This window comes from Natator depressus, chromosome 16, assembly GCF_965152275.1.
Source record: "Natator depressus isolate rNatDep1 chromosome 16, rNatDep2.hap1, whole genome shotgun sequence".
NCBI lineage: Eukaryota > Metazoa > Chordata > Testudines > Cheloniidae > Natator > Natator depressus.
The window spans coordinates 7664332-7686361 of NC_134249.1; the positions used below are offsets into that span (position 1 = coordinate 7664332).

Here is a 22030-nt window from a genome sequence, read left to right on the forward strand (position 1 = left end):
TAAATAAATGGTATTTTGACTGCATTGACTTGCTCAGCACATACAACAGGGATGGAGACACGGGGCAGGGAGGGAGGGAGGTAGATGGTTCTGAGGCCAGAGCAGTCTCACAACCTGGCACCTGGGGTGCAAGGTGCGTCCCACCCCTCCCAGCTGAGGAAGGCTGGATTCTTCCTCATCCTCCCCACTAGTAGGGCCACGGCCTGCACTGCAAGGAAATAAAGGGCAGATGGCGCTTATCTTTCGGGGCACCTGCCCATCCCCTTTCCCTACGATGCAGGGTAGGAAATGGTGCGTTTGGATCACAGTTCCCTTGCCCACAGCCGCTGCAGGCGATTGGTTTTATCTCCATGAGACAGACGGGCAGAGAGAGACGCAAACAGACCCGTGCTGGGAAACAGGCTTTCTTCCTGCCCGGATCCAGATCTCAGGGCATCAGACCGCGAGGCCGGGGTCCCTCCTCCTCCTCCTCTAGCTGCAGGGTGCGGGGATGGGGTGCGCGGGTGCGGGACACACCTCCCAGGCATCCCCCGCCCCGGGCGGGGGCGGGCGCGGCGCTGGCCCTTTAAGAGGCAGGGACATTCCCGGCCCGGCGCGTCACTGGCAGCAGGTAGAGCCTCCCGCGAGCCGGCCGCGGACGCAGCCCGGCCATGGGGAAGCTGCAGCTGTTCGAGATCCGCCTGAGCGAGAGCCGCGTCGTCTACAGCCCCGGGGAGCCGCTGGCCGGCGCCGTCACCGTGCGCCTCTCCGGGAGCCTGCCGTACCGCGGTGAGCCCCGCATGGCCGGGCTGCGAGCTTCCCCGCCGCAGTGCCCCCCCCCCCCGCATAGTGCCCTCCTCGGGCTGCGAGCTTCCCCGCCGCAGTGCCCCTCCCCCCCCGCATCCCCGGGCGGCAGGGCCCCTCCTCCCTCCCCCCCAAAAAAGCGCCCTCCTTGGGCTGCGAGCTTCCCCGCCGCAGTGCCATTCCACTCTCCTCGCCCATTGCATTTCCGGGTGCAGGGCCCCCGCTCCCCAGGGCTGGGAGATTCCCGGCCGCGGCGCCTGCTGGCTCCTCCTGGTCTATTCGCCCTTGCACTTTAGAGGTTGAGTTCAGTATCACCTTGTTGAACCCGGCCGCCCACCAACCAACCACCTTTTTACTGGGAGTGTCATTATTTATGACTTTCAAGAGCCTGATTTTCGCGGAGCTCTGTTATGCCGGGAGGGGGGGGCAGCTTTTTGGACCGTCCCGCCCATTCCCTTGCTAGCAGGGCTTCGATTGTGTTGTCTGTTGTGTTTCATTTCTACCTCCTGGGGGCTTCAGCAGGAGTGTGACTCCTATTTCCCCACCTTCCTCCATCCTCGGCTCCAGGGAGGGGGTGGGGATGCGGGAGTTTCTTCCTTGGATCATGGGCAGCGGGAACGAAACTTTCTCTGCTCAGGGTCTGTGCATGCGGGGGCAGAATAGCCTTGGTAAGGGACTGTTTACGCATGGTGGGTGCTAGCAGGCTTCTAGCAACAGTCTCCCTGTCCAGGGTAACCATGGGTGAAACATCGACCAGTTTCAGGTGTGAGATCCATCTGGTCAAAGTAAGTGTCTGTGTGTTTCCCCCCCCCCCCCCCCCGGTTTTGGGGAGCTGTTGCTTAGACTCCCTTCTTAACAATTGCTCAAATTCCCTTGCTGCTGGCATGGCTCTGACAACAGTGTTGATTGTATGCAGCGGGCACTCGGGTGCTGTGGTGATGGGCCGCGGTGTAAAACCCTAAAGCTCAGCTGTGATTTTACTGGAGACGGGACTTGGTACAAGCAGTCTGAACTTCCCCATAAAGTTTGGGGAATTGTCAGGGTTTGGCATGTAGGAATTGTCAGATGTGGTCTACTCCAGTACCCTGTCTCCAGCACTTGTTCCCACAGTAAACTAATGTGGGATCAACTGCCCTTCCACCCATTTCTCTCCTCTCTTCTCCCCCCCCCCCCCCACTAGATCTCTTCCTTACAGTTTAAGATCTGAAGTGGTGAAGTTGAATATCTGGGTTCTGGCCTGTTTCTAGTTTGTCCCAGCTTGTGTGAATAGGACTGAAGTGAGTTAAGTCCACAGCCATGCCTAAGTTGTCTTTAGCTAGGTTGGAGAATGTGTTAGGTGCTTGGTCCTAACTTGGCATGACTGTGTTTACAGAGGCCAAACCATAGTGGAGGATGTCTGAAACACAAGCAAGTGTAACGGTTGAACTCTGCTATCACTGTAGTGTGTGTCTGGGGAGGTAGGGCCATATAGATGCTTGCCCTAAAATCTGCATTCTCAACACCGCGTGTTAAACGTAACTGATTCTGATTTATGTTAAGACCCTGTTTCTCATATGGAAGGTGCTCGGAGAGAGCTGTTTGAAGAGGTCTTGGTGTCTCTTTCTCCATAGAATTATTGACTGTAAAGGACCAGGTTGGGGGAGTGGGGAAAGAGATCATGTACAGGTACCTTGTAGAGAGTGTTCATTCTCTCCCGCTGAATATTCTCCTTCCCCTCACCCCCCCCCCCCAAAAAAAAAGCACCCCTAACCACTTGGTTCACAAAAGTGCCAGCAATATGCTGCCACAGCTCTGACTCCAATGCTTACTCAAACATGAGGGCAAAGAGAGATGACAACCTGAGTAGCTTGGAGGCAAAGCCCAGCAGAGCTGGGTCCAAGTGATCCTCTGACTCTTCCATTTCTCACACTCTTCAGTCTACGTGGCTTCCCCCCAAGTTGTGCTGTGATCTGAGAAGCAGCTCCTTGGTGAAGGGCTCATGCTCCAGAGTGCAGTTGAAAGTGGGATTTCTACATTTTCTCTTGGGTCCAGTTGGACTGTGACTAATGAAAACGACAAGCAGGCCAGCTGAGGTGGTAACTTAGCCTCAGTTCTCCCTCTCCTTTCTCAGACAGTGGGGATGGGAGGGTAAGGGGACTATGAGGCGCTAGGCTGTATTGATGTCTGTGCCAGGCACTCCGGCTGTAGTCAAGGGAGAGCACTGTGGTACCATGTTTGCAAATCGGGCCATTGAAAAACTCTTCGTAGCAGATTCGGCAAATCCTGTATTGTGTTAGTTTGCCGGAATTCTGCCAGTTGTGAAGCCTGACTTAGACTGGAATCTTCCTCTGAAAACTTCCAAATTCTGAGGCCCAGTCTATGCTAGGGGGGAAACCTTCTAAAACTGTGTTTTTTAAAAAGACTTAAACCCCTTCCCATCATTGCTAATGCTAGTTCAGCTCCACCTGCAGATGCCCATGGAACCGACCTGATAGTGATGGAAAGTTACCTTAGAGAATTTCCTTCGCGTAAACAGGGCTTCACTGTGTAAGCAAGGGATGATTCATGGCATGGGGGTGGTTGGGGATAGGTGATCTTGGTTCTATCTTTGCTCTGCCACAGGCTTCCTGTGTGACTTTTAGGGTGAGCAATTTTTGTCTGTACCTGTTTCTCCTTTTTTGTAAAATAGATATTAACATCTTCCCTGTCTTCATTATTGCTTCCAAAGTGCTTTGATAGCCCTGGTGCTACAGAAGTGTAAATTATTATTTCTTGCTTCCCCTAAGGCTGAGTCTCTCCCTTCCCCATCTTCTGCTCTCATTGCTTCTGTCTTGGATTCTTGGGACTGTTTCCAAGTATTTAGATTTAGTCCTTCTGGGCCAGGACCTTGTTCTGTTGACCTTGCCTGGCAAACACTTGCTTCCACAGCAATGGTATGCCTGTCTCGATTTAAAACACCTCTCCCATTGGACCTTTATTTTTCTGGCTTCTGAAAGCTATTGTACAGAACTAGTTAGAGGCTCGTTGCTGGTGGTGGTTTATACCCATTCTCCTTAGGAAATGCTATTTACTACTTTCAGCATGAGATGCCTAATTTCTCTCTCCTGCTTCTCTCCGGCCCCCCCCAAGCATATAGACTGACTTTTCTCTCGCTCTTCCCGAGAACCTGCTCCCAATAATAGGGCAGCGAGCTGAGTATCCCAGGATTCTGTTGAGCTAGTCCAACTAGCCCGGATGCATTATCGGCCAGCTGTGAGGTAACTATGGTTACACCAGGCTACTGACTGCTGTTTGCATGTGGGGCACCCATAGGCAATCAGACTTTCTGGAGAGTATCTCTTCTCTTCTCTTCCCCCACCCCCACCCCCCCTTCCATTTTTTCCTCACTTTGCCTTCAGTTAGGGTTTTCTTTAATCCCATCGACAGCTCGAGATCTGTTGTAGGATTCCTTTTTTCTTCATTTTGGAAAAGTTCCCCCTGCCCTGCTGTAGCAACCTATGCAGACTTGGGCCTAGGAAATTTTGGAGTCTTGCATAAATAAGCTTTAGCAACAAAGACAGGAAGATGTTTTCACCAGCCCCTGTCCTTTCAGTACTTGCATAGTGGGTTTGGTAGTGCGCCAGTGAGCCGTGGGCTGTAATGGGGACCTGAGCAGGGTTTCTGTAAAACTTGTTGGGAAGTGGTAGCTGATGAAGTTTTTATTTTTAATTGTATGCAGGGCTGGCCTTAGGCATGAGCATCTGCTCTAGGCAGAGGTGTCCTGGTTGACTCACCAGCTCACGGAGCAGCGTTATGTCCCCTCTGGCTGTGGCACTGCCGAGGGAGGCCGTCCGTGGCCCAGTTTCCCTCTGACAGCTTGCATGAGCCCTTGCAGATCTGCACGTCGGGCTCTGCTCTCCAGGGCAGGAGTCTGCATATTTTTAGACTCCAGGATTTGGTGTGATCCCGTCCCCTGGCTGGAGTCTGAATGTGTCCAAATGTGAAGCCTGCATGAAGGGCCAGTGGCAGCTGCCGGCCAAACGCAGGCTGTCTGATTCATTCCTGTACATCCTCCCTATTGACTTGGCTAATATCTTATTTATTGTCCTTGTGGGAGACTAGCGTCTCAAGTCTAAGCAGCTGAGTTGGGGGTTGTAGTTTGCCCCCTCAGGTTTACAGCCTCTTCTGTTTGCTCTCTCTGGCTAACAGCAATGAGGTTGCTGTATGCCCACTGTAGGAAGGGGACTTCTCAATGGGCTGCTGCCAGAGGGGAATCCAGTTAGTTGTGGTGGTGTTGTCTAGAAGCCCTCGTCAAGGCTGAGATCCCACCATCTTTGCCCAAAAAAATACACCAACCTGAGGCTACTTCATGTTGTGACTCATATAGTCTGGCTCTCAGATGCTGTCTGATGCCACAATGGGCCAGCACAGGAGTATCTTGGTCATTCTGCCTTGCCCAACACATTAGAAGCCTCAAGCATGTCCTTTGAAAGAAGGACTCGAATACCAACACCCTGCACCTTTAAGATCAAACCACATTTCTCTGATCTGCACACCTTTCGGTGCCAACTCCATAACTAGAGATATCTGTGTTTAGTCAGAGGTCTCCCTGAAGGAATCATAGACTTTTAAGCTCAGAAGGGACCATTATGATCATCGTCTGACCTCCTGCACAATGCAGGCCACAGAATCTCACCCACCCACTCACTCCTGTAACAAACCCCTAACCTATGTCTGAGCTATTGAAGTCCTCAACTCGTGGTTTAAAGACTTCGAGGTGCAGAGAATCCTCCAACAAGTGACCTGTGCGCCACACTGCAGAAGAAGGCGAAAAACCCCCAGGACCTCTGCCAGTCTGCCCTGGGGGAAAATTCCTTCCCGACCCCAAATATGGCGATCAGCTAGACCCTGAGCATGTGGGCAGGAATATCCCACAATGAAGTCTTAAATACTAACTCTGACCTGCTAAAGAACAGGAAGCTGCCATCTTGACCACTGGAGACTGAGTCAAATTGGAAGACTCTGCTTCAGCACAGGGAAGATGGCTTCAGAGTTGTAAGGAAAACGTTACAACAGTGTGTTTAATTTTTTTAAATTTATTTGACCACTTGCTTCAGTTGTAGAAGTGCTTTTTTTAACCTTTCAACAACTTCGAAACGTTCTGATTTCCAATGGCAAAGCAGATTGTTTCAGTTCTATTTTCCATTATCAAACTGAGCTTCTCCTGGAAAATATTGTTAAAAGAACAGCCCTGACTCCCACATCACCACCAGAGACAGACTCAAGAATGAAGAAACTAAAGGTGTTTCGAAAAGCAGCTCTGAAAATTCCTCTGTGTTCCACACGCACTTTATTTAGCTGTCCAGATTACTAGAGTAATGGCTCTACTAAGTGAAATGTTAAGGTATAAAAGTCTCAAATACATCAGGCCGAAAATGTGTGTGTGTATACATGTAACTCTTTATCCAGGTTCTAAAGTACCAGCAGTGATGGGGCTATCTGATCACCCACTGGGTACTTATCCTTATTATAGGTATTATAGCCCCATTTTATAGATCGCAAAACTGAGGCACGGAAATCCAGGTCACAGAGAGAGTTGGTTTTTTTTTTTTTTTTTTTTAAGAACTGAGAATTGAAACCATGTCATTCAGTGCTATAACACCAAGACCATCTTTCTTCCCCTGGCTTGTCTATGGGCTTGTCTAGATTAGGAAAGGATGGTGGGCTTAGCTAACTTAACCTGCACCCGTGCTAGGGGAAAAACTTGTGGCTAAATCACAGCTGGTTATCTCTATCTCTCATTTTTATGGCCAAGATCCCCACGGTGGTGAGCTGAAGGTCCACCTGGGCCAGCTAAATGGAAGTGAAAGATACTAACCTGAATCCACACTAGGGAGCAGGTCCTGGCTGGCTCTGCTGAACATGGTAAAATGATGTTGAAAAGATGGCACCTGAAGCAGCGTGCTGTCGAAGACAGGGCCCCACTGATGCAAGTGGTCAGTAATGCCAGTAAGAGTGGATTTGGAATATGTACAGATGACGACAAAGCTCGTGGGTCACCCCAAATAGCACCTCTATAAAATCGTTCTGGATGTGACCGTCAAGCAGTGGGTCCTTTTTGCAAAATGCAAGTCAGGGACACAGCAAACACGTTTACTGTGTAGAAGTGTGCAAGTGTCCTGTTCAGGGGAAGTACCCAAGCGCCGATGCCCCTCCTCCACCCTAGACCCCTCTCCCCATGCATTCAAAACCCAGCTAGCTATTCAAATGCCCCTGGCATTGCTTTGCTGACTTAACACTCACCACTGCATATTCCTGTACATCAATGCAATGAACAATGTAATTCTGTGTCAGTCTACCAGGCTGACTGTTTGCTACTTCCCAGTTTAAAAATCCACTTCAGCTATGTGTGGGATGAGAGCACCCTAGCTCTGTGGCAGTCTGTCTGCTGAGATGTGGCGCAAAAAGGGATTTCTCCCCCTCCGGCTAGTTCACTGGTGGATCAGAAATGCCGTGTAAATAATTATTCTCAAGATTGCGCCGTATGTCTTTGTCTTGGTCTGTAGTGCACTCCTTTCTCCCTTCCCTCCCTCAGCCGCACCTGTGGGCAAAGCTTTGCTGTTAAATTCCTCTTTGCTGATGGAAACATGAGAACAGGCGCCATCTGTGGTGTTTAGTGCATCATTGGGCAACTGTAATGTAGACCTGAGTGTCTCAGGGCTAGTGGCCAGCATCTGATATGCTGCCAAATGTGGCACTGGGGCATGACCACTGCAGGGGATAAACAGGAGAATAAGCAAATAAGAGTGGGCAGTACTGTACCTTAGTCTTTGCAGCATAAAAGTCTGTTGCTAAGCAGGAGAGAGGATTTAGTGGCTCCCTAGCTTGAAGGAGTAACTCTTCTTACGGTTGGCTACCACTTGGAAATTCATACCCTTTAATGGAGAGGGAGGCTAAGTTCATATCGGGATCCTGAGGTCCCCCTGATCTAGGGGATATTCTGTTCTGGGGTTCAGTCTGTTTGTTCATGTTTACTTTTCCATGGTGGTGGGGAAGATTTTGGAAGTGGGTGGAGGGGAAGAATCCAAATGTAGTTGGTGTATTGTAGTGTAACTTCTCTGGCAGAGAGACATCTAAAGTATTTTGCAGGCAGTTGTGGGGGAATCAACCATTTCTTGGTAGAAGGTGATGCTGGCTCTCATAGGTTCCATGAGAACTGGTGTGATTTTTGGGAGAGTTGTAGGAGTGCAGGTGGGGAGAAAAAGGAGAGTAGAGGATGTGGAAGAGGGCTATAGTAAAGGGGGCGGTGCAGAATGGATCTGATCAGTGACTGAAAGAAGGCCACTGAGGGTGAAGAAACAGACCAGAAAAGTGATCAGATGATGGCTGGGAAGAAAAGTGGCAACTGGGCTCTGTGTTAGACGCTGGTATTTAAGTCTTTCATTTAATTATTATTTATTAAACTTGGAGGGCAAGATACTCAAAAGTTGCTCTGCACTCACTGAGAATGCAGGAGACTCAATCCCCCACTGTTTTCAATCTTAATCTTTTTTTTTTAATGCAAATCTGTCTGTCAGGCCATTCCATGACCTCTTGCCCTGTTACAGGATTGCTGTGAAAGATAATCATCTCTTTCGTGTGACTTCTCTAACTTTTGTGTGGAAGTGAAAAGTACTTAGAGAAGAAATGTACAAAAGATTTAACTGCCTCCAGTCAGCAGATTTGTGTGTGTGTGTGTGTGTGTATAATTGTGCGTGCGCTTCCCTTATTTCCTATTTGTTTCTGGGGTCTGAAAGCAGATGAACTGATGTCTGATCAGAGATGCTCTTCAAGGCAGACAAAATCCTGAATTTACTTTGATGCCCAACTAAAAATAGATGACGCTCCAGTGTCTGATGTGATTTGACTTTTGCTGGGTGTGTCTTTAAAACTTGCGGTGTAAAGGCCTCCCACCAGAATTGATGGGTTTTACTCTAATGGTATGGGGAATATTTGTCACTAGTTCTTGGATCGATACAACCTTGTGTGGGACCAAATACGGCTCTTGGATATCTGCATGCAACCACTACTGGAGTCAGGTGTGTGTGTATATGAGAGTTGAATTGTAGGGCCTGATTGAAGCACTATAATATTAAAGCCTGTGGAGGTATCCGTCTTTTAGAAAGCTGGATGGCTGCAGAGGAGGGATACTGTAAGTATCCCAGTGCAGTAAAGGATTTCTCTTTGGGGGTGAGGGGGCATAAATTAGCTGTAGATTGTTCACCTACACAATTTATGTGTATGAATCAATGTGGACATGACAAAATGCTTGTTGTTATGGATATCAGAGAAGCCCAAGGTTTTATTTTGAGCCGAAAGTCAATTACAAACTGTCTGAAAGTGGCAAATACATTGTCTCAACCTTTCACCAACAACCTGTGCCCATTTTGGCAACGTATGTCCTTGTTCCCAACATTCCCTGCCCCAGTGACTCAAGTGCTGAGGTGGTTCCCATTAGCGAGCAGGGTCTAGAGCCTGAAGAGGGAAGTTCAGCTCCATATCATCTTTAAGGCTGGCTCTGTGCTATAGGCTTCTGCTGGCACAGCTTTGTCTATCAGAGGTGCGAGGAGGTGTGATTCCCTCCCCGACAGAGCCCCTGGTGTAGAAGCAGTTCAGCTAGGCGCTATTACCAGTAGAGCTTGGATTTGCTGGTGGGGGTGTGGATAGGATAAATAAACCATACCGGTAAAAGTGCAGCTTTGCTGGTGTAGCTGCATTCACATCAGCAATACTTTGCTGGTCTAGTGTACCAGTAAAGTGCTCCTAGCATAGACAGGGCCGAAGTTCCAGAGCAGGCCCTATTTTTCCAGGAGGTGGACTGAGACCGTTCATTTCATGAAGGTGCCGAAACAGGAGGCATGAATGAGAATCTGAGGTCTCACAAGGTCTAACCTCTTCTTAAGAGGTGTTTAATGGACTGTCATCTCTGCTCTGCACCTCTGATAACCAGCATGTCAGGTGCATGTAAGCTTCTGAGCAGAGTAGGTACAAGTTGGTATGTTGGAAAAGGAGGCCATGCAAAAATGAACATAAATGGAGGGGGGTGTGTGTACACGTACAATTTCCTGGACTTAGTAGTTGCTATTTAAATCCCAGAAAGGCACTACATGGTGCTGTCCAAAAACAAAAGTGGAGGATGACTGTCCTACGCCTTGCAACCTGTGTCCTCACTTACACAAGTGCAGAGCATTGGGGATCAGGGCCAACATAAACTGTTTTTTAGCTGGATATAAAAATAACCCCACGAAGTGTAAATTTCCTTTCCTTACTGAAGCCCTTTCTTAAAATGAGTCTGGAAAGGCAGCAGGCTTGTTCAGTGACTAAAGCCCCTTGTGGTGATTGGTCCCAGGAGTTTTACACAGGAGTCTCAGTGCCATATGGGGTCGCACTCCTTTGAACCGATGTTTGTGGTACGCACAATGGCTGATGCTGAGGGGAAAGGATTGATTGTTTTCTTCCCACGGCTCTCCTGAGCTGGCTTACATGGCCGTTGGTATTGGCCAGATTTAAAGGACTCTGTGCTCCCAGGATGTCTGAGCACTGGGTATCTTGGCCTCTCAGACTGCTTATTGCTGATCTCTCTCATTCAGTGAATTGCTGGCTCGCCCTGGCAGCCAGCCAGGGATGGGATGTTTTGCTTTGTGCTTACAGGGGAAGAACAATACATGGGTAACATGTTTGAAGGGGCAGCTTATTAGGCTGTAGACTTGACAGGCATTAAAGCACCTTGTGGGGAGTGTTTGCCAGAACCTAAAGCATCATTAGAGCTTGTCTAAATGTGAAATGTGCACCAGAATAACTTAAGGTATGAATTCAAACCAATGCCACTAAACCAGTGCAAAATGTGGTGTGGACACTTTTTAATTTTAGGTTTAGCAACCTATTTTGGTCTAGCTAAAGTTGGTTTAGGATCAGATTTAGGCTAAATCAGAATGAGCCACTGGTAAATCAAAATGAGAGGAAGCCTGGCTCAGTGGCTAGGGTGCTGGCCCGAGACTCTAGAGACCAGGGTTCAGTACCCAGCTCTGCCACATACTTCCTGTGTGACTGTGGGAAAGTCATGTAGGGCATGTCTGTACTGTGGCTTTAAAAAAAGGGGCAACCTGTGGCAGTGAATCTGGGTCTCAGACCCTGTGCCTTGAGCTTATGCTGTGGGGTGACAAAATAGCAGTGTAGGCATGCCCGCCCTGCTGGGTTCCAGAGCTGAGCAGGAACATCTACAGGACTGTCGTTCGCCCCGTAGCAGGAGCCTGAATTGTTTGGTCTGGGTTCTGAGATGATTACTGCTGCAGATGTTTTGCAGTAGAGACGTACTCCTAGTCTCCCTGTGCCTCTGTTCCCCCTGAAACCAGGAAGTAATAGCATTGCCTATGCTCACAGGAGCATGGGCGGGGGGGGGGGGGGCGGGTTGTGTGGCTCTCTGACGACAGCAATAAGCGCCATATCAGTACACACTGGCTTAATATTTAAATGTGCTCCGGCTGAGCTGACTCACCCCCTCTCGCACCCCAACCTGGTGAAAATGAGTGAGTGAAGGTGAGGGAGAGCAAGCAATGGGGGGGGAGAATGGAAGGAGCGGGGGGAGGGGAGGGGCACATGGCCTTGGAGAAGGGTGGGGCAAGGGTTTCAGTTTTCCGCAAACCAAAAGTTGACAACCCTACTTATGTTCCAGGGGTGGGATTCTGCACTCCTACCCCATACACATTTTGGGAGAAGGAGGAGAATGACCCACTGGGGAAAGGCTGGCAATGCGTTGGGCTACTGTAAGTGGCCCTACAGATTCTCTGCCTCTTCTGTGTCTCTTCCCCCCCATTTCCTTTGCAAGCCCAGGTCTAGGAATATTGTCCTTCCTAGACTCCAGTCTGGGGTAACTTTGTGGGGGAGGAGAGTAAAGGAAACATCTGTGCAGCAGATTGATCCCCAAAGCCCATGAACCTACTTGAGGATCTGAAGTGTTGGAATAAGCCTCCAGGAGCCAGGATCATTAGGCAGAAGTGCAGCTGATCACATGGCTTTGTAATTACATGGACATGCCCACTGTGCATGTGTGTCAGATGAAGGGAGATAACGAGAGTTATCAGGGGAAAGTAACTTCCAAATCCTGCTGCTTCTGTCAAGTCTTGGAATGGGGAACTAACCCAGTCTCTGGGTTCAAGAAACCCTTTTGTGTCAGGGAATCTTTGTGAAGAGATGCTCCCGTGCCAGTGCAGTGACAGAAGGGGGCTAAAAATGAGCTCGTACAGCAAAGCTGCTGGAGGTCCGTTTCGAGACTCCTGTCCCAGGACAACAGCGCTTGATGCCTGTTGCTAAGAAACTACAGTTGCTTCTGGCAGGTTTTTTTTTGAAAATGATGAGCACACATTGGTTGTACTTTTCTCTCGTTTCTTCTTCTTTCCCCCTCCCCCTCCAAACCACCAAAACAAATCTAAGTGGGATGCACTGGTTCACTTTCCACTCCCCACCTTGCCGCATGTGTAAAGAAACAGGCTTGGTGGTAAACATTCGCAAGCTGGATTTTGTTCCAGCTATTCAAGGTGACTCCTTTTTTCTTTCTCCCGGAGCAGCCAGCGTGCTGATAACCTGCATGGTGCTATAAATAAGTGTGTTGCCTAAGTAGGGGAAAGTGCCTGAGACTTAAACACACAAGACTCCTGTTTACAAGTCCGGCAGCTGGTGAAGAAGTGGCTGTTCCTTCCCCAGACAGCCAGCGACGAGCTGGTCTATATCGCCCACAGGCATGGCAGTGCCAATGTCCCCCGCATGGGTGACCTGTGTGACATCGCGGTGATCACCCACGCCTTCCGCCTGCTGACATGTCCTGACACCGTGGTAAGGAACATCGCAGCAAACGCCCTCCATGACGCAACAAAGAAGCGGATCGGCAGAGCCCCCTCCAACCAAGACACCGCCAGCTTCCTGAGCGGTTCCCTGGATGGCGAATTCGGACGGGATGGTGGCGACATCGCTTCACTCTGGTCCTGCGCTCGCAATGCCACGCGTTGCCTGGGGAAGCGCATCGGCTGCCGCTGGGAGTGGTGCGAGGAGCGCCAGGAGCTGGGAGTCCTGGTGCCGCAGATCAGGTCTGACACCATCGTCATCACGAGCGCCAGAGGCATGCTGGAGAGGACCCTGAAGGCAGCTATCCACTCGCTGTGCATGGAAACCCTGAAGCGTAAACCAGACCAGGGTAAAGCCTTCGAACTGACCAGCAAATGGGACGCCAGCAACCACTTCCTCGCCAGGGGCGGTTTCACCCGTTTCACCAACTGGCGGTTCATCCACCGCGCCCGGCTCAACTGCGTCCTGCTCAACGGAGCCGTCCGCCACGGGAACCGAGACAAGCATCGCAGAAAGTGCGGCTACTCCAACGAGACCCTGCCCCACGTCCTGTGCAGCTGCAAGCACCACTCCAGAGCCTGGCAGCTGCACCACAACGCCATCCAGAACCGCCTGGTGAAAGCCATCGCACCGCGTCTGGGGGAGGTCGCCGTGAACTGCGCCATCCCTGGTACTGACAGCTCGTTGTGACCTGACGTGGTAGTCACTGACGAGGCCCAGAAAAAGATGATCCTCATCGACATCACTGTCTCCTTCGAGAACAGGACCCCGGCCTTCCATGAATCCCGAGCTCATAAACTGGAAAAATATGCCCCCCTGGCCGACACCCTGAGAGCGAAGGGCTACAAGGTGCAGATGGATGCCCTGATCATCAGAGCCCTGGGTGCTTGGGACCCCTGCAACGAGCGTGTGCTGCAGACCTGTGGGATCGGTCGACGCTACGCACGGCTCATGCGACGCCTCATGGTTTCAGACACCATCCGATGGTCCAGGGACATCTACATCGAACACAACACTGGCCACCGACAGCACCAGGAAGTGTGAGCCAGTACAACATCATGCATCCACTATGGGAAAGGGACTGAGACTTTTTTCCATTGGACCGTATGAACTGAAACCATAAACTCAATGAACATTAAATCCCACCAAATGAGGGTAGATCCATCCCCATCATCGTATCTGCTCATTATACTCCACACCTCAACATAGCCATTATATGGACAACATACCCCCATATCTCAATGTCTGTACTTTGACCGGTTAAACTTTTACCCCCAATCAGGGAGATTGCAGATTATGTATTCTTTATGCCACCAGCTCCTAACCGAATTTCACACCCCTTGATAATCTGTACCTTATTCCCTGATAACCAGAAACTTCTATGCTTGAACTCTGTACCGTTTCCTTTTTATTTCAACATTATCTTAATACAATTATTAAATCTGAACTCGGCAGTTAATTTTTTTTCTTCCCCTCTCCTGGGATGCATGCAGACGAAATCCCTGATTTGGGGAGGGGAAGGGAACAGGTCCTCTTGTCATGCTCACTTTGTCTATGATTGAAGAAAACGCTTGCAGGCCAGAGAAGATGGACCCATGTATTGCATGGGGGTCACTGGGACAAGTGAACGCTACTTTCTTCACCATGGGGATCTATCTGCACAGCGCTTTTGTTTGGGGGGGGGGGGGGATCTGTATTTGCCTAAATCAAAACTTCTCCTTAGCATGGAGACAATTAGCCTGTGTCCGTAATACCAAGAACCTGGTCAGGTAGAGTTTTTATTTTATTTATTTTTCAGGGTATGTGGCCTCTTGCAGCAATGTGCTGAAAGGTCAAGGAAGGGTGACGTTTGGCCAGGGGGATGCTCTTTAGGATTCCTTTGAAGTAAAACCCCGGGGGGAAGATTGCACAAAACCAGATGCATCCCCTTGGGCTGGACTAGCAAATGGCCTGTAGCCCAAGGGCTGTGCCTAATTTTGAATATTTGCATGTATTATCCAAATTTACTCTGCCAGAATACTTGCTCCTATTTCTCTTCCTTGTGGGACAAACCCAAACTCTCTGGAGTTCACAAGCAATACAGACCTGCAGCTCAACTCTACAGAGGGAGGGACACTACAGGCTGGATTTGGCAGTTGATCTGGACTTTCTACAACCCTGCTGCAGACACAGGTCAGCTGTAGTGTTGAGCTAGTGCTGAATACAACTCCCTTGGCCATCACAATTTGTTGTAGCCAACCACTAGCTAGTCCAGTTTTTTCCTTATTAACTGGTGGGCTTCTAAGAGTAATTGTCTTGCCTAGCCCCTTCCAAGAAGCAGCTTTCAGCTGATTCTCTAAGCCGTCCGCGTAGGTTGGAGGTTTGAGCACCTCCCTGTTTCCCAAGGCATGATGCAACATTCACAGCGGTGAATGTTGCACCCATGCAGAGGTCTAGCACCAAGTCTATACAAAATCCTACGTTTCCCCTCAAAGTGGGACTGGACCGTTGGTGTGTGTCTTGTGTGTAGGTCTCTGGATAAGAGTAATCTTCCACCAGGGTGGTGGGATTCCTAGAGGGAAGCGTGGGGAGATGGGGCACAAGATGCTCCTCAGAGGAGGGTTCCTATCTTTAGAATTGGTCTCTCTCTCCTGCTTCCCCCAGCTTTGGTCCCTGCAAACTGGTCTGACTGCAGGTGTGTGTTTGTGGTAGCTTGTTTGTTTGTGGTAGCTGTCTGTAGATCCATGTGTGCATGGCTGCCATCAGAAATATGATCAGCTACCGAAGCAGAGGTAAAACAGTGGCATTTACAGCTGCTTCTCTTGCTCTGGGGGGGTAGTGTGAGTGTGTGAGAGAGAGAGAGATATACATTTGATCGTGGTTGGGGTTATCGTAGAGTAGCAGGGAAGGAAACATTCTGCAGAGATGCTCCTCCCCTTCACTTTTTAGCTGCTGCTGCCTCCCCCCCTCTGCCCAACACAACCCTTTTGCAAAACAAGGACATTCGGTCTCACAGCTGCTGTCCTACCTTGAATGTCATCCTGTTGGGCCATGCCTCGTGGGGCGGAACTCCTCGCTGAAGTCAGTGAGGAAATCTGGCTCTAATGACCACTGTGTCATGCCTGAGCATATTGGCAACCATGGTATGAGAGGCATCGATAACACTGGGCAGCATTGTATTCCTGTCTGACTTTTATCTACCTTCAAATAGCAAGTGAATCCTTAACCCAAGAAGGTCACCGAAGCGTAAATACATGCTGGAGTAATAGCTGTTCTAGACTGACTAATTTTTCAGCTTGATTTTGATCCCAGCCATTCTTGTACGGCCCCTCTTGTGATGGCCCGTGTCTCAGTACAGGGTCTACCTCAGTCCTAGCGTACAAAACAACATAGGCTTTTGTCCACCCCTGAAGATCAATACCCATGATATTGGGTTAAAGAGGAACTCTAAAGTTACCACACTAGAATTGTGCAGTGTCTTCCTAGGATTTTTTTGCCCTAATATAAATGGCAGGGAAATGTACAATGTCTGTTCTCCTTCTTGGGCTAATCAAGGATTGTTCTCCTTCAGCTTCTTGTGTGCCCAATAGCTCCACTGCATGCTATGGATTTTTTTGTGTGTGTTAATACTTGAGGGAAAGCCTTATGGTCAGCCAAGAGGCCACCGCAACTTCAAGCGGAAAAGGAACCTCTAGGTCTTGGTCTATCCCTCTCCTTACAATACACAGTTCTCTAAACTATATTTTTCCAGTGCCTTGTTCTGTCCACGTCCAACTCTCCCTAGCGATGTGGCTAATGTCCCTGTTCATCCTTCATATAATTAAAGACTGCTATTCCCTGCTTGATCATCCCTTAGCTGGACTATACATATCTGGCTCTTGGAAATCTTATACCTCTCCAGCACCTGACTGGCTTTGTTGTTGTGCTCTGAACATCAATTGTGTCACAACATCTCCTCAGAAGAGCCACAAAGGGTGGTGTAATAGGCGCAGAGAGCATAGCTGGTTCTGAGCAGAAGTGTCAAGGTCAATTGGGGGGGGGGGGGGGTGAAAGTAGCCTGAGTCAGAGCCACAACTTAATGTTGTCATTAGACTATAAACTGTCTGACTCTGAGAAGACAGAAAAGGTAGCTGAGGTCATATCTTCTATTGAACCAGCTTTTGCTGGGGGGAGAGACAGGCTTTCAAGCCCCACAGGGCTCTTCTTCAGGTCTGGGAAATGTACTCCTAAATGCAGGGTGGAACAGGCTGTTTAGCAGAAGTAATTAGCACATATTCTAAGGGGCTGCTCAAGGTAGAGTGGCCCAGTAACACCTCTGCAGTCCTAGGCTGAAAAGGGCGGCTAGTGAGTCAGATTGTTGTAATAAGCCATACATCCAGGGTTTCTGTTCAGTCCATGATTTTTAATGTCCAGCAGAGTTCTGAATTTAAGCTCCCCCCAGGCTTGTCTTTCCTCAGAGGCTGAAGACCAGTTGGATATGGAGAGATCGCTTTGTGAACAGTGTTCACCCACAGGTGATAGGGTGTTTGAACACTTCTATGACTAGAGAACTATTTCAACCATGATTCACATGATTGCATCTGACACAACTCCAGCTCCTGGGAAGCATGCTCTCCCTCTTGTCACAATGATCAAAGTTCAGTTACCACAACTCAAGTTCTCCCACCCTTTTTAATGCTGTAATCAGTGTGGGTGACAAGTATCTATTCCAGACCAGGGGAATCTAAATCCCCTTCTATATTACAAATAGCCATGCCAGGGGCCTGGTTACACCATGGACCCCTGACATAGTCTTAAGCATGTCTGCCCCATTTTGTAGAATCAAAAACCCTGTTCCAAGAGCATGCTTTTAAGTGGGGGAATGATCCCATCCCCTTGCAAATGAAGGGTAGGCTAAATTAGAATCTGGATCCAAACCACTCTTGGTTTTGCAAAACCAAAGTACTGCCTCTTACCCTTTCCTCTCATCTTGCTCAGATGACTTGCTCTAATGTTTCAGTACATAGGACTTTTTTTTGTGTGTGTGTGTGTATATATATAATATAAAACCATACAAGAACTGATAGGACAGCCCCAGCAGGGTGGGGACAGCTAAACATTAATTAGTAGCTATTGGTTAATTGGGAGTGTCTCTTTAGCAATTTATGCAAATTTGGGAAAAGTATGAAGCTAAGGTTGCCAGCTCTTCCATTGAGACTTCCCAGCCCTCTCTCCAATAGATTTCCTTGCTCCTCCAACATGAAGGTGTTGGATTTTTTGTTTAAATCTGTGGGAACTGAAGGTGCTTTTCACCTTTGAAAGTTAGTCCCCTTTGTGTTCTGCTACTAGTGAAGTTTCCATTGACCTTTCGAGATGCACTCTATTTTAATTTTCTTCTACACATTGAGCAGAGACTAAAAGTAACTAATTTTTTACCTAGAGATTTTGTAGTTCTTCACAAACTTTCCAGCTTCCCAAAGTCTTGTCTTGTCTTCATGCTGGCAGATGGACACCCAGAGTCCTCAATTAAATTCCAACCATCTATTTCCCCTCCGTACAATACCGGGGCGTACCATACACCCAACAAGGCCAGCAAGAACTCCGAGCACACGTGAGCTTTGACTTCTGTCTCTGAGATGAATCCTTCAACCTGCTGATAGGTTGATACACATGCTGCTTGTTACAGCAACTTGCTGAGACCTTTGTGGCATTTTCTAACCTGCTGCATGTCTTGGAATACAGAATCTTGTGTCTCCGCTTCGGCAAATTGGTGTGGGCTTCTTATTTTTTCTGAAGCCAGCTCTGCTCACTGACGCTCACTCTTGGGAGATGGTGCAGGGGTGGGGGTGTGTGTGTGTGAGAGACACGTCTCTGTTGTGCCTTGGCCATGCTAGATAATTCTTCAGCTGCTAGTGTAGAGAGAGGGACAAATGTCTTGTACTAGACAAGAGTCTAGAGGATCCAACTGAGATCACACCACGCCCCCCCATAGAGCTCAGTCTCACTAGGCAAGCCAAGGATGGAAAGGGTCACCAGAGGCAATGTTACTTGCCCCACGCTGCCAAGCTGGGCAGAGAACTCTCCTCTTATGTCTCCCCAGCCAGTCGGTCACACATGCTATAATGGTGCTCAAGGGCTGAAAACAGCCTGTGCTATCTACACTAGCACTTAATTTGCTCTTATGACCCTACTGGGACTGGAGTGGGGTGAAAAACCTACTTACTGACAACCCCCCTTTGCCATAAGGCCCAGTCTTAGCGCATATGGGACCCGGATGTACTGTTGCTATCGCCAGCATTGTGTTGGTTATGAAGGAGCTTCCTCCCACTTTATTCCTTGATCGGGGCATGGGTGCTCAGGATAATTATCTCCTTTCTCTTTAGGGAGGGAGGCCTTGGCTTGGCTATTGCTATTTTTAGTGCCTTCTGCTATCGACTGACTCTTCTGAAAGCCCGTCTCTGGGATCCAGCTGCAGATACATGGGAGGAATTCCTGGTCTCAAGCTGCAGTGTGTGTGTGTACATGGAGAATCTAATTAAAACGTGGTGCTCGGCTGACTCTGTCCTCTAATGGAGGGAGGATGAGAACTGGGCCCCAAAGTTAAAATTGGCTGGTGTTCAAATAAATCTCCATGTCACAAAGCTGAATCACTAGCTTCCCAGAGCACCTGCTGTTCCCTGCTGCTATCTCCTCTCTCCTACCCGCCCCCCCCCCCCAGCATAGTTTGACTTCTTGGGCCAGCTCCATGTGCTGGGGCCTGGTGAGAGCGTACCACCTCCCTCCCCTGACTCACCTCAGCAGGGCACCCAGCCTATCAGGGTTGGGGAGGGGGGGGACACCAGACTCACAAAGGGGAGGGGTTCAGCTCAAAGTTTGAGAACTGGGGAGGGTGCAGGCAGGGGGTAGTGCTGTGTGCCAGAAGAGGGGGTAGCTCAGGGTACAGGGAGTGGGTAGCTAGGGGCTTTGCCAGTCACCTCAGCAGGGCAAGGGCTGGAGCAGGAGGTGCTCCACCCAGGTACATGATGGAGGCCATTCCTGACATCAACCCCCACCCAGATCAGAAGGGAGGCTCCCAGTCCCTAGCAGAGCAGCCAGCCATGGCTCCATGGGGGACTGCGGGACAGGGAGAGCATCTTCCCTCCTACTGCAAACTTCATACCCAAACGTGGTATGAAACTCAGGGAGGAACTACCTTCCTGCTCTCCCTAAATGGCACCCTGTCTCCAGTCAAAATTGGGGCCCCTGTTAGGTGCTGTGCAGACACCCAGAGAGCTCCTCACTACCCTGAAGAGCTTAAAATCAAGCAAAGGGTGGGTGGAGAAACAGGGCATGGCAGGGAAGTGACTTGCCCAAGGTCACATAGCAAGGTAGTGGCGGAGCTGGGAACAGAGCCCTGGTCTCCTGACTTCTAGCCCCATTGTCATGGGGATGCTTCTTCACAAAGAAGTGGGTGTAGGAGGAAGACTTGCCTCTTTGAGGTGTTTCAGAGTAGCTGGGGCAAGGGGAGGGGTTGCGACCTTCTGGATTTTATTTTGTTGCAGAATGTCCTGCTGAGCGTTGTACTCACTCCTCATGCAGGACAGCAGGTGATGTTCTGTGCACATTGGCAACATCTGGTTAGAGCTGTGGGAAGCAGAAGAAATTGTAGCCCTCTATCTTGCTTGCTACTCTTCCCTGCTCTCTCCTGTAGGGGAGAGTGCCACACGCAGCGTCTCATTCGCATGTGTGTCTGTCCTTGCTTTTCTCCCACCTACGATGGAAATGGAGCTTCCCTGAGGGTAGGCGCTGCCACACTCTGAATCGACAGAGAAAAGCAATTTGAGCTCTGAACAGGACTTGGCTGCTCTCTTAAACCACCTGGAGGGGAGGCCGATGTACTCAGGCTCCTCTGCTGACTCGGTTTACCTTTAATACACAGCTAGATGTGGCCGATCTGTCTGCCTTCGTCTCACCATCACTCGATTCTCCTACTTGCATCCCGTAGACCCATAACATGGGGCATCACTGGGTGCATGCAGATACGGCTGCCTATCTCATAGGTCTGGCTGCACTGCACGTGCAGGGTACTTCTGGATTTTGCTCTATGTACATTGGGGGGGGGGGGGGGGGCTTGGATGTCTTTCGTTTCTGTTGAACCCTGGAGCTCTTACTATTTGAATATCAAGTCCACCCAGTGGAACAGGGAAGTGCAGAAATATGGGGCTGCTGGTGTCACTTTAGAGTGACCAACTTACTGACAACCCCTTCTGTTTGCTTGTTGTAAATGTAGCTGAAATTGGATAGTATGATGGGGAAACTACCCACATCCTTCCTCTCCCCAGGAAGTGTACACAGGCCAAACGTTTGGAGCCTCTGCACCCATGAATGCCCCTCCAGTACAGCACTGCCGAAGGGGGGATGCTAATCCCAGTGGTATAGCAGTGAGAAATAGCAACTTCTGTGCCCAGCACATGACTGCCCACCTTCCTTTCCGTCCCCAGGCAGTGATCCAGTGGAACTTCTACTGGGGTGCTACAGATCCAGTATCGTCCTCTCAAGATTAAAAATCATGAGTCAGCTCACCCCCAAAACGATCCAATAGCGCTGAGTCTGTCTGACTCGAACTCCCCTCTACTCCTCTGCCTGCAAGTGATTTCAGGTTGAAAAGTCAAATTTGAATGCATGCCTCTCCCTGGCTGCTCAGATGGAGACTCCACTTCCCCTCCCGCTCCCCTCTGAGATAGGGAGACTGCCACAGGTTTCCTGGTTCTGCCTTGAGTACTCCTGGCATATTTTTTTGATAAAAGAAGGGCTGGATAGCAAATAACACGAGAACCACAGAGCTGAGTAATGCATCATGCTGGTACGGGGTTGATGAGTTAGAGATACACATGATTGATAGGTGTTCAAAGTTCGCTCATTGCTATGCATGGGGGTATCTCCTAAAAACCATGAAACTGGCTTAACCTTTAGCAAGAAGCAGCGCTTCCCTGAACACCTCCTGCCCCCTCACATTCTTCTCTGCCTGAGCTAAGCAGGACTCTTTCTCCCCCCGCCCTACCTCCCCTATTTTAGGCCCCTCTCCTTCCCACTCCCATCCATCAGTCAGTGTCTCTGGTGTCCAGCCCGCCCGAGCCATAGAGTGGCAGCTGTCCAATTTCATCCACACTGCCACCTCCCACCGTAAACTTTATTAAGGGCAGCATCACTTCCACAAGCAGGCACGTAGGGACATGGTGGTTATGTTGCTGGCTTCAGTCCCACTGAGAGAAATGGGACACAGTAGCCATTTTGAGTAAGGGAAAATTCTAGAGTGGGCACCCGGTTTTCACAAGACCGGTTAAAACATCCCAAATCGCTAGAGTCCCAATAAAATCATGAGAGCTGACAATATAGGGGGTGCACAGTTACCTTTCCAAAGCCTGTTTCTGTCCTCCCCCAGCCCCTACTGCTCATTAGGGAATTTGGTTTTAAA

At 49.5% G+C, this 22030-nt stretch overlaps 1 protein-coding gene across 1 annotated transcript in view; it reads left to right on the forward strand.

The window, feature by feature from the left end:
- The first annotated feature begins 580 nt into the window (after window positions 1-580).
- ARRDC1 (arrestin domain containing 1) overlaps window positions 581-22030 on the forward strand; it is a 68307-nt gene continuing 46857 nt past the window's right edge. The window contains exon 1 of the mRNA XM_074973330.1: window positions 581-768. Within this exon, the coding sequence (XP_074829431.1) occupies window positions 651-768 (118 nt within the window). The 5' untranslated portion in view covers window positions 581-650. The remainder of the gene's footprint in view (window positions 769-22030) is intronic.